This window comes from Notolepis coatsorum, assembly GCF_963971535.1.
Source record: "Notolepis coatsorum genome assembly, chromosome: 5".
Taxonomy (NCBI): domain Eukaryota; kingdom Metazoa; phylum Chordata; class Actinopteri; order Aulopiformes; family Paralepididae; genus Notolepis; species Notolepis coatsorum.
In genome coordinates this window covers 46047385-46060499 of record NC_140169.1, presented here as the reverse complement: position 1 = coordinate 46060499, position 13115 = coordinate 46047385, and the positions used below count along the sequence as shown (strand labels likewise).

At 44.6% G+C, this 13115-nt stretch overlaps 1 protein-coding gene across 1 annotated transcript in view; it reads right to left on the bottom strand.

The window, feature by feature from the left end:
• Window positions 1-4290: 4290 nt before the first annotated feature.
• LOC311228654 (DDB1- and CUL4-associated factor 6-like) overlaps window positions 4291-13115 on the bottom strand; it is a 194811-nt gene continuing 185986 nt past the window's right edge. The window contains exons 16-17 of the mRNA XM_084314584.1: window positions 10729-10834; window positions 4291-4538 (exon numbers count right to left, since the gene is read on the bottom strand). Of these exons, the coding sequence (XP_084170710.1) occupies window positions 4483-4538; window positions 10729-10834 (162 nt within the window). The 3' untranslated portion in view covers window positions 4291-4482. The remainder of the gene's footprint in view (window positions 4539-10728; window positions 10835-13115) is intronic.

The following is a 13115-nucleotide window of genomic DNA, read 5'->3' as shown; positions in this document are numbered from 1 at the left end:
GGGGCCCCCCAGGGCTGTGTTCTGAGCCCCCTCCTCTACTCCCTGTACACACATGACTGCGTGGCACAGCGGAACAACAACACAATCATCAAATTTGCTGATGACACAGTAGTGGTGGGCCTGATCTCTGCCAACGACGAGAGGGCCTACCTGGAAGAGGTAGAGAATCTGTCACAGTGGTGTCAGGAGAACTGCCTCTCCCTGAACGTCAGCAAAACAAAAGAGATGATTGTGGACTTCAGGAGGTCGGGGGTCAAGGACTACAGCCCCCTCAGCATCGACGGGGCACCGGTTGAGAGAGTGAACAGTTTCAAGTACCTCGGAGCCCACATATCCGAGGACTTGACATGGACCACACACATTGACAGTGTTGTGAAGAAGGCACGACAACGCCTCTACTTCCTCAGGCGCCTAAGGAAGTTCCAAGTCAGTCAGAAGATCCTTAGGAACTTCTACTCATGTACAATAGAGAGCATCCTGACTGGCAACATCACCTCCTGGTTTGGGAATAGCACTGCACAAGACCGTAGCAGACTACAAAGAGTGACATGTTCAGCCGAACGCACAATTGGAGGGGGGCTTCCCACCCTCCAGAACATTTACAAGCGGTGCAAGGGGAAGGCTAAGAGAATTATTAAGGACTCGAGCCACCCGAACAACTGCCTCTTTGAACTGCTGCGGTCAGGCAAGCGATACCGGAGTCTTAAGGCGAGCACAGAAAGACTCAGAAGAAGCTTCTATCCCCAGGCCATCAGGCTGTTAAACGAACAATAAACACTATGCAACAACCATCAAATGCACACAGCACACACACCCACTCACTTAAACAAACGACACACTGCAGCACCCACTCTCCACACTTTAGATCACACAAACACACTTTATATTTATTGATAAAGGATTTGCACTACAACTCGTACACCTACTGTAAATTGTACCTAAATTGCACCTCATCCCATTTCTGCCTTGCACTATATAGTATTGTATATTAGTACACTGCATAGTATTGTATATTATATGGTAACTCAGTTACGTCTATTCTGCATCGAACATTGTACATATGTCTATACTGAACACTGTGACCTCATTTCTTTTTACTTCTAATTTACATGCTATACTATGTTATTTTATTTCATACTTATCTCTGGAGCGTAACAGTAAGAAGCATTTTGTATAAAAGTATTCTGTACTTCTGTATGACAACTATTAAAGAAACTTGACACTTTTCAAAGTTGTCTAATTGTTCAAACAGCAATAAAAAAAACCTTGATCATACAAATTTTACTTTGGAGGGCAAAACAATTATTTATTTTTTTACTTAAATGTGTCTCCCTTCTTTGCAGGTTGAGTGAAATGGATGCCTCTTCAAAAATATGTTGTCACATGACCAACTTCTTCTATGGTTTTATAGATAACAGGGGTGACACTACTTGTCCCTTGGCACAAATTACCCCACTCTCCCCTACCGATCATTTCCGATATTACATTTGAATGCCAATATCGGCCGATAATATCGGACATCCCTAATCTTTACCATACAGTCGTCCATGATATATATTGTACATAAAGTGTAGTAAAGAATTATATAATGTATATCTTTAATTTGTCTAGAAAATAGATCATTTTGAATAAAATAGCACTGTGACTGAATCGTATTACAAGATAAAGACATAAAAAAAACTGGACCGCGTGCTGAAGGTAGATCAGGTACATGTGGGTTGAAGCAGCGCCTCTACCACCTGAGACAGTTAAGGAAGTTCAGAGTATTGGGGAAGATACTCCAGTCCTTCTACTCCAGAGCTGTAGAGAGCATCTTGACTGGAAACATCACTGCCTGGTATGGAAACAGCACGGCACAGGACAAGAAGGCCCTACAGAGAGTGGTGCGCTCAGCCGAGCGTACTACGGGTATTACACTACCACCCCTGCAGGACTTATATAACAAGAGGTGCAAATCCAGAGCCTGCAGAATAATGAAAGACCCTCACCACCCTAACAACAGCCTGTTCAAGCTGCTGCGGTCAGGCAAACGCCTGCGAACACCAGCAACTAGGACAGAGAGACTTCGGCTCAGCTTCTTCCCCCAGGCCATCAGAGCCTTGAACACTGAACTCTCCACACACAAGCACACATGAGCACACACACTAGCAGTCACTTTAACATGAACACACACACTCATGCTGCACACGCTCACACTTATGGTCACTTTACACAATGAAAGGTCACTTTAAAAACAAGAACGGGAGTGGTTCTTGTATAGTAAATAGATGGATAGCAAGCTAGCATAACAACGCATAGTATAACTGTAGATTGTATGGTATAGTATTGTATAGTAGTGTACATAAGACCCAGCGCCCCTCATCCGTAGCTAACAGTGTATCGCAGGACCTAGCATGTCTTACCATGCTTTTGTAAAACGCATGTACATACCTGACATGTCTTACTCTTATTACTTGTATTATTGCACAAATGTTGCATTCTCATCCTATTGGATTCTTATTATTGTATTATGCATAATCGTTGCGGGCAAGACCCCCCGCATTTCACTGTATACTTGTATGCCGTGACAAATAAAACTCTTGACTTGACTTGACTTGATGTAATGCAAAAAAAAGAATCCAATTATCTGATCGCCATTCCAGTTATCCACAGCGATCCTGTCTCCGACGTTGTTGGGCATTGCACTTCAACGGGCGGGCGGGGTCAGTAGTCCAAACCATCCCTACAAGCGTGTGTTTTTACCAGAGTGTTTAGGACCCGCCCCCACACCGCAGCTCGGTAGAGAAAAGAAACTAACCTGTTTCTAACAGGGTGCAATACTGGCCGAAGTCGTTAGAGGGCGGTATAAGACCGTCTGCCAGCTCAGACACATTCAGTACAGCATGCACAAGGTGCCCCGCTGAATTATGAATGGCAATAGCGAATAAAAGAAATACCGTGAGAAAAACATAGTTCTACGTTTTCGGCAACCAAATGGTTAACCACTAACGACCGCCCACCGGGGGTTGTTTTTTTCACAATCTAATATAATTATTATTACTTAAAATTTTTTACAAGTCGATTATTAATTTCAATATAGAATACCGTAATTCCTCTAATAGTAACCCCGGCTTGTATTTGTTTCAACTGTAGCGGGTACCAGGCTTGTATTAGGAGGAGGCCTGTATAAGAGGGAGGCCTATATTTCAAATTTTCAAACGGATCATAATGAATAAATCAACATTTTGTGTCAGTTTGAACCCAGTAAAATGTACTGGGTTCATTTATTGAAACCAAGTACTGTATGAAATAGTAAACAGTGCAATTACAGGTGGTCACTGGTCATTTCAACGTTTTCAAAGTGAAATCAAGTAACTTTACCTTAGCAGCTCAGTATGCAGCTCAGTATATTAGTAACCCGGCTTGTATTAGGAGGCCGGCTTATAATTGCTTAGCTCAAGAGCGCACCCGGCCATTAATAGAGACCCGGCTTGTATTTGAGACCCGGTTACTATTAGAGGAATTACGGTATTCGTTGACAGCCCTACAAGTACAATTAGTTACTGCACACTACATCACCCCTGAGTGGAACATGGAAAGCCAAACTTTCCCCCACTGTACCGAAAACCCGTACCGAACCGTGACTTCAAAACCGAGGTACGTACCGTACCGTGTTTTTTGTGTACCGTTACACCCCTAGTGCTTTGTGCTCTCAACTGCATCGGAAACTGTGGTGTTTTTGAGTTCATCAAAAGTGTGAAATGTGTAGCCTCCAACTTATCCCAAAACTGGGATGAACTGATGCATAGAGACAGAGCTATTCAACGCCAACTTCATCCTTTAAAATGATCACACACCAACTTTAAAATGATCACACACCAACTTTAAAATGATCACACCAACTTTAAAATGATCACACACCAACTTTAAAATGATCACACACCAACTTTAAAATGATCACACACCAACTTTAAAATGATCACACACCAACTTCACCCTTTAAAAAGGACAAGAAGCACAGCTTTCTTTGTTTTTATTTGAACAAATTTAAAGCATACTTAAAGTGTGGCTTACTTAAATCATAATTCCCGTTACATGCATAACTGCAAGTACAGTATATAAACATTTTAGTTCCTTGCCTTGTGCTACAAATAGGAAATGTCACACCTTAACACTGATCAAAGCCCACTTTGCCCATAATATTGCACTTAACACATCCTCCCCGCGCCCCAGTCGGCAGAACATCCCACTCTCTTATATTGATTAGGTTGCGCTTGCATTCACTCACCCCCCCCCCCCTCACCCCCGCCCTCAGATGTAGTTTTCTTCTCATACAGAAACACCGGTAAGAAAGTCATCTTAAAAAAACGGGGCGTAGGGGCCTAGAAATTCTACTAATTCTCAGAAGGAAATATTCTACAGTATACTTGTACAAATCTCAGTCTTTCAAGCTTTAGAGCAAAATACACTTTTTTAGTTTTTTTCCTCTCAAAATATCAGCTGCTACTCGTCCTCATTCTCCGGTCCGGAGCCCTCGGAGCGATCACCTTCCAATCGGTCTGGAGAGAGAGAGGAGAGGGGGAGGAAGGAGAGAGAGAGGAAGGAGAGGGTGAAGGAGAGAGGGAAGGAGAGGGTGAAGGAGAGAGAGAGGAAGGATAGGGAGAGGAAGGAGAGGGAGAAGAAGGAGAGAGGGAAGAAGGAGAGAGGGAAGGAGAGGGTGAAGGAGAGAGAGAGGAAGGAGAGGGAGAGGAAGGAGAGAGGGAAGGAGATGGGGAAGGAGAGAGAGAGGAAGGAGAGGGTGAAGGAGAGAGGGAAGGAGAGGGTGAAGGAGAGAGAGAGGAAGGAGAGGGAGAGGAAGGAGAGAGGGAAGGAGAGGGAGAAGGAGAAGGAGAGAGAGAGGAAGGAGAGGGTGAAGGAGAGGGAGAGGAAGGAGAGAGGGAAGGAGAGGGAGAAGAAGGAGAGGGGGAAGGAGAGGGGGAAGGAGAGAGAGAGGAAGGAGAGGGAGAAGAAGGAGAGAGGGAAGGAGATGGGGAAGGAGAGAGAGAGGAAGGAGAGGGTGAAGGAGAGAGGGAAGGAGAGGGTGAAGGAGAGAGAGAGGAAGGAGAGGGAGAGGAAGGAGAGAGGGAAGGAGATGGGGAAGGAGAGGGAAGGAGAGAGGGAAGGAGAGAGGAGGGGAGGGGGAAGGAGAGAGAAGGAGAGGGAAGGAGAGAGGGAAGGAGAGAGGGAAGGAGAGGGTGAAGGAGAGAGAGAGGAAGGAGAGGGGGAAGGAGAGAGGGAAGGAGAGAGAGAGGAAGGAGAGGGTGAAGGAGAGAGAGAGGAAGGAGAGGGGGAAGGAGAGAGGGAAGGAGAGAGGGAAGGAGAGGGTGAAGGAGAGAGGAGGGGAGGGGGAAGGAGAGGGTGAAGGAGAGAGAGAAGGAGAGAGGGAAGGAGAGAGGAGAGGAGGGGGAAGGAGAGGGAAGGAGAGAGGGAAGGAGAGAGAGAGGAAGGAGAGGGGGAAGGAGAGAGGGAAGGAGAGGGTGAAGGAGAGAGGAGGGGAGGGGGAAGGAGAGGGTGAAGGAGAGAGAGAAGGAGAGAGAAGGAGAGGGGGAAGGAGAGAGGAGAGGAGGGGGAAGGAGAGGGAAGGAGAGAGGGAAGGAGAGAGAGAGGAAGGAGAGGGGGAAGGAGAGGGAAGGAGAGAGGGAAGGGGAAATGGAAGGAGAGAGGGAAGGAGAGAGAGAGGGAAGGAGAGAGGGAAGGAGAGAGGGAAGGGGAAATGGAAGGAGAGAGGGAAGGAGAGGGGGAAGGAGAGAGGGAAGGAGAGAGGGAGGGAGAGAGGGAAGGAGAGGGGGAAGGAGAGAGGGAGGGAGAGAGGGAAGGAGAGAGGGAAGGAGAGAGGGAAGGAGAGGGGAAAGGAGAGGGGGAAGGAGAGAGGGAAGGAGAGAGGGAGGGAGAGAGGGAAGGAGAGGGGGAAGGAGAGAGGGAGGGAGAGAGGGAAGGAGAGAGGGAAGGAGAGAGAGGGGGAAGGAGAGAGAGGGGGAAGGAGAGAGGGAATGAGAGAGAGAGGAAGGAGAGGGAAGGAGAGAGAGGAAGGAGAGGGGGAAGGAGAGAGGGAAGGAGAGAGAGAAGGAGAGGGGGAAGGAGAGGGAGAGGAAGGAGAGAGGGAATGAGAGAGGGAAGGAGAGGGGGAAGGAGAGAGGGAAGGAGAGAGGGAAGGAGAGGGAGAGGAAGGAGAGAGGGAATGAGAGAGGGAAGGAGAGGGAGAGGAAGGAGAGAGGGAATGAGAGAGGGAAGGAGAGGGAGAAGGAGAGGGATGAGAGAGGGAAGGGGAAAGGGAATGAGAGGGAGGGAGAGAGGGAAGGAGAGAGGGAAGGAGAGAGGGAAGGGGAAAGGGAAGGAGAGGGAGGAGAGAGGGAAGGAGAGAGGGAATGAGAGGGAGGAGAGAGGGAAGGAGAGAGGGAAGGGGAGAGGGAAGGAGAGAGGGAAGGAGAGAGAGAAGGGGAAAGGGAAGGGGAAAGGGAAGGAGAGAGAGAATGAGAGGGAGGAGAGAGGGAGGGAGAGAGGGAAGGAGAGAGGGAAGGAGAGAGGGAAGGGGAGAGGGAAGGAGAGAGGGAAGGAGAGAGAGAAGGGGAAAGGGAAGGAGAGAGGGAGGAGAGAGGGAGGGAGACAAACAGGCCTGATACATTAGAGCAGATAATAACATAATAACCGGTGGCTAACTTCAAAGACTTCATTCTGACTCAAGGTGGTAAGAGACTGAGAGGATCAGTTAAGTTAAAGGAACACGTTAATATTATAATAAAATTAATACGCTTTATTTCTATAGCACCTTTCATACATACAGCACATGGATTTATTAGTAACTTTGATTACTTTTGGACCAGAAATTACCTCTATAAACTGGATGGCCTGCATCCCAGTCTAAAGGGCATTCAACAGTTTACACAGAATTATATCCAGTACATTGCTTTTAACTCAGATTGATATACACCTCAGCATGACCCTGCACTAGAATCTTCTCCTGGTCATTTTGAGGAGCATCCTATAATGGGTCCTGCTGAACACTCCTTCTCCAACACGTCTGTTATTATGTTGTCTGCTTTTACTCTGTCTGATCTCCCTCTACCACCTATTACTTTTAATATAGAAGTCATGATTTCTGATAGGGTTCATGATCATTACCCAACACATTGGCATACTGTAAATCACTCCAACTTAATATCGGTCACTTTACAGTCTTCTATTTCTTTATCACGTGAGTCAGATTCCACACCACTTTCTCTAAATAATCCACATACCTTTAGAGAAAGGAAAGGGTTGGGATTGATTCACCTGAACATTAGAAGTCTCCTTCAGCACCAGAAGTTGGACCATCTTAGAATACTGGTAGCACAGGCTGATCCAGATATATTGGTCATATCTGAGTCCTGGTTGAAGAAATCTGATTCTGACTCCACAATAGATCTACATGATTTTAATGTGTTTAGAATTGATAGGGTAGGTAGGGGTGGTGGGGTAGTTATTTATGTTAAATCTTGTTTTTCGGCGTCTGTTGTTTATGCTGTCACTATCCCAATGTGTTTTGAAGTACTTGTTTTAAAGGTCGAGTTGGGGATCAACAATTTTATATATGTAATTGGTGTCTACAGACCCCCTTCTGCTGATGCTAGCTCTTTAGATAAATTAGCTGAGCTCCTTTCACAATATATTGATTCTGAGATGATTGTCATGGGTGATTTTAATATTGACTGGTTGAGTGGTGCTGCAAAGCACCTTAAAGAAATCAGTGGTAACCGCAGTCTTTCCCAGTTAATTACTGAGCCCACCAGGCCAAACCTTAAAAATGACTCTAGGTCTACCCTTATTGATTTGATTTTTGTGAATAAATATGACAGGATCTCAGCTTGTGGGGTTTTTGACTTAGGCATAAGTGACCATTGCCCCACAGTCTGTGTAAGAAGCACGAGACTGCCAAAAACAAGATCTCACACAGTTTTAAGGAGGAATTTTAAATCTTTTAATAACGAATCATTTTTAGATGATCTTGTTCTTTCTGATACTTATTGTAACACTGAAATTGATGTTCAGTTAGCCCTGGACTCCTTTGTAAATACATTTAATTTATTAGTTGACAAACATGCTCCTTTTAAAAAAGTCCGTATTAAAGATAGAGTAATACCCTGGTTTTCTCAGGAATTGTCAACCCTAATTAAAGACAGAAATGCTGCATGGTCTCGGGCAAGGCGTTCTGGAGACCCTCAACATTGGCTTTCTTTTAGGCAAATTAGGAACAAATGTACTGCAGTAGTAAGAAAATCTAAAACTGATTACTATCTGGAGTTGGTTACAAACTGCCTCTAACTCATGGAATGTCCTTCAACTCACGCTAAAATTGGAGGTTCTCCCTTCCCTTGGAATGTTTAAATGTATGATTTCAGACCATTGTGTGACTACCTGTAACTGTTTTAGTTGATATTTTAAAATTATTTTTAAACGTTTTTATTAATTTGTTTTACTCTGGTGTTTAAATTTCTGTGAATATTGTTTTTATTATGTACTGTACAATCGTCGTTTCTGTAAATGAGGGAAACCTCAGATGCTTACGATTTTAAATAAAGGTTGAAATGAAATACAAGAAGTGCAGCTCAAAGTGCTTCATAGCAGCAAAAGAAAAGAAGACAAATGAGCAAAATAGACAAAGTCAAGTGAAGTGCTCAGTTCTTCACATCAGGATCTAACATCCCAACAGGCCTCCCAGTTTAGGCTCCATCGTCACACATAATATAGACAACTTAAAAATAATAAAGGCAGAAAAAGAATGCAATAGTGCAATAAAACAGTTAGTAAAATAGAATAGACAGAGTAAAATAATGCAATAGTGCAGTTCTGGGGAAATGCGTGGTTAGTGCAAACGGCATCATTTGCACAAAGCGTGTTTAGAAGCTCTGCAGGAATAACAATGAGACTGTGTGATCCGTCACCAAGTCTGCCTTCTACCACCTCAAAAACATCTGCCGTCTCCGACCCTCACTCTCAGACTCTGTGGCTGAGACCAGTGTTCATTTTGTTGACTAAAATGATGACGAAAGATGTTCGTCAACGAACGTGACGTCACGTTATTGAAGACCACTTGACGCTAACGAGACTAAATAGTTTATTAAATATCGTTGACCACAACTGAGGATACAAAAATGTAATTTACAAAAACCAGGACGAAATTTCTCTTCATGTATGTTGATATTGTTGACTAAAACAAGACGAGACAAAATAATTATAACTTTTCTTAATGCCCTCGTCCCGAGTTGAGCAGTGTGACGGGGAGCTCTGTTATTAGCATTAGCTGAAGAGCTATTTGAAAAGCTCGTTTTAGCTTAACGTTACCGTGGCTAAAGTTGGAGCTATTCATAATCCAGCTGCATACCTGCAAGCAAAGTACAGCAAGTTGGCAAAGGAGTATTCCAAGGTAAATCACTTTTTCACTAGTAACGTTACGTTGTTTGTATTTCCATCTAGCCCGCGTTAGCTAGTGGCTAACCTAGCTCACGCTAATGTGGCTAACTGATCGACCTCTCCCACACAATTAATGACATGTTGCGGACAGCCATACCGGTGACAATGTTTAGCTTTTAGTGCCAAATGATAGGAGTCTGAGGCGGAGTCTTTAAAATCACAACAGAGCCTCTGCTAGTACAGTAGCTAACCTAAACGGAGCAGCCTGGACAGGAGGAAGTGCGCAACAACGTATAATGTCCGTGTGGAACCAATGTGCCAACAACCTTTCCGTGGGTGAAGCATAGTTGAGCATAGAACTTTTAATGATACTAATACTAATCTATACAATCACCTGTTGTTGAATAAATACCATTACTTTCTAGTTATTACTAAAAAACAGTATATATAAAACAGTAGCTGTAAAAAAGAAAAGATTTTTTTTAAATAATTTATATAATATATATATATTTTTTTTGTACATTAACTAAAAATAGACAAATTTCATCCGTTTTCGTTGACAAAATCTAGACTAAAACAAATCAGACAAAATTGAGACAAAAACTGACATGTGCTCAACTAAATGCTCAGACATTTAGTTGACTAAAACTGACTAAACGAAAAATAAATGAAGATGACTAAATACGATGAAAACGAAAAAGGAGCACTTGACACATGACTAAGACTAAAATGAAAATAGCTGCCAAAATTAACACTGGCTGAGACCCTGATCCACTCATTCATCACCTCCCGGTTGGACTACTGTAATGGAGTCCTGTTCGGGGGACCCAGCAAAGCCCTGGACAGGCTCCAGTATGTTCAGAACTCAGCTGCCAGGGTTCTCACTCACACCAAGCCCTGGCAGCACATCACCCCCACCCTCATCCACCTCCACTGGCTCCCAGTCAAGTTCCGTATCTCTTTTAAACTCCTGCTCCTCACCTACAAGTCCCTCCATGCCACTAGAGAGAGACACCTGTTCTGATGTGATGAGAGAGAGAGCGACACCTGTTCTGATGTGATGAGAGAGAGACACCTGTTCTGATGTGATGAGAGAGAGAGAGACACCTGTTCTGATGTGATGAGAGAGAGACACCTGTTCTGATGTGATGAGAGAGAGAGAGACACCTGTTCTGATGTGATTGAGGGAGAGCGACACCTGTTCTGATGTGATGAGAGAGAGACACCTGTTCTGATGTGATGAGAGAGAGAGAGACACCTGTTCTGATGTGATGAGAGAGAGAGAGACACCTGTTCTGATGTGATTGAGGGAGAGAGAGACACCTGTTCTGATGTGATTGAGGGAGGCCAGCATGCGCAGCATGAAGGAGGCCGGGACTGTTATGGTGTTCCGTGTCTCTTCCAGCATCAGCTCGTTCCGGGTTATTACCTGGAGAGAGAGAGAGGGAAGAGAGGGAGAGAGGAAGAGGAGAGAGAGAGAGAGAGAGAGAGAGAGAGAGAGAGAGAGAGAGAGAGAGAGAGAGAGAGAGAGAGAGAGAGAGAGAGCGAGAGAGAGAGGGGGAGAGAGAGGGAGAGAGAGAGAGAGAGAAAGAGAAAGAGAGGAAGAGAGGGAGAGAGAGGAAGAGAGAGAGAGGGAGAGAGAGGAAGAGAGGGAGAGAGAGGAAGACCGGCAGAAGAGATGGAATGAGAAGGAGAGAGAGAGAGAGAGAGAGAGAGAGAGGTAGAACTGAATATGATGCTACACCATCATGGATCTTTACCATACAGTCGTCCATGATATATATTGTACATAAAGTGTAGTAAAGAATTATATAATGTATAGGGCGGCTAGGTGGTGTAGTGGTCTAAGGCACTCGCCACCAGTGTGGAGACGCTAGGATTCGCGTGTTCGAATCCAGCTCTCCACATTGTTTTTCAGTTTGGCTGGTCGTCCGCAGTAATACACATTGGCCGTATTACGGGGAGGGAAAAACTGAAGGGTGGGGATCGAACGTTGTGAACAAGCGACTCCTACAAGTCGGTTGGTGCGCCTGCGCAGTAGAATCAGGAAGTGTCGGGGGCAGCGTGAGCCTCCCACGCGTTACTCCTCGACACTGATAGATCGAGCTGCGCAGGTGAAAAGATGCGACTGCTGTTACCTCAAGTACCGGAGGGGACTTGTGCTATGTATGACTTAGTCCTCACTGCAGCCGGCTTGTGGGAGGCAAGAAACAGCGTTCGTGACAGGGGAGGGTTGAATTGGATGATACGAAATTGGGATGGGAGAAAATATAGAAAATGGGAGAAAAAGTGGATCAAAAAAAAAAAGAATTATATAATGTATATCTTTAATTTGTCTAGAAAATAGATCATTTTGAATAAGATAGCACTGTGACTGAATTGTATTGCAAGATAAAGACGTAAAAAAAACAAGTTGTAATTTGTATTGGAAAACTAAATACTGCCAAATACCATCAAAAACTAAAAACACATTGTGGTATGATATTATATTATCGCCCAGAAACTAGGAGAGTTTGAACCTGACGAAGCTTATTTCACTTAAATAATAGTGGAGATTTCCGTTTTAGTAAAATGTAGGGACAAAAGACGATGAGGGAAAATGTGGATTGTAGAGAGTAGGGGGTAAGGGGGCCGTTAGCTTTTCATATCAGTAATGATCAAAGTCCTGTGCTCCGGCATTTTGATCCATCATGATTACATGAAGAGTCTGAGTACAACCGTGAGTTAACATATCAAATGTTGTCAAACATTGAAACGGCCAGTCTAAGGTTCTGTCAGGCTCCGCCCACAACGCTTTCTAGTCAGCTTTCTAAAACAGAACAGTTACTCAGCTTTCTAAAACAGAACAGTTACTCAGCTTTCTAAAACAGAACAGTTACTCAGCTTTCTAAAACAGAACAGTCACTCAGCTTTTTCTTTTTTTTTTTAATCTTTTTTTCCCTCCTTTTTCCTCCGATTTTCTCCCATCCCAATGTTAGTCGTTACGCCAATTCCCAATCCCCTTCCTGGTCGCTGCGCACTTACCCCCCACAGTCGGTCTGGGAGAGTGGAGGCTACCACATGCTTCCTCCGACACACGTCTAGCCAATCAACCGCTTCTTTTCACCTGGCAGCGCGGATTCTCACTGAGAGGGCGTAGCGTGTGGAAGGATCACACTATCCCACTTAGATCCTATCCGCGCTTAGCAGGCGCCCCGACCGAACTGTAGGAGTCGCTGTTTATAACGACCCGGACCCACCCCGCCAGCTTCTCCCACCCTCTAATACAGCCAATTGTATTAGTGTGAACGGCCAGCCAAGCTGGTGACAACGCCGGAGCTGTGAGCTGGATTCGAACAGGCGAATCCAGCCGCTCCGGGGTTGGTGACGAACGCAATCTCCGTTACGCCACCTGACCGCCCAGTCACTCAGCTTTCTAAAACAGAACAGTTAGTCAGCTTTCTCAAACAGAACAGTTATTCAGCTTTCTAAAACAGAACAGTTAGTCAGCTTTCTCAAACAGAACAGTTAGTCAGCTTTCTCAAACAGAACAGTTAGTCAGCTTTCTCAAACAGAACAGTTATTCAGCTTTCTAAAACAGAACAGTTATTCAGCTTTCTAAAACAGAACAGTTATTCAGCTTTCTAAAACAGAACAGTTAGTCAGCTTTCTAAAACAGAACAGTTAGTCAGCTTTCTCAAACAGAAGTTAGTCAGCTTTCTAAAACAGAA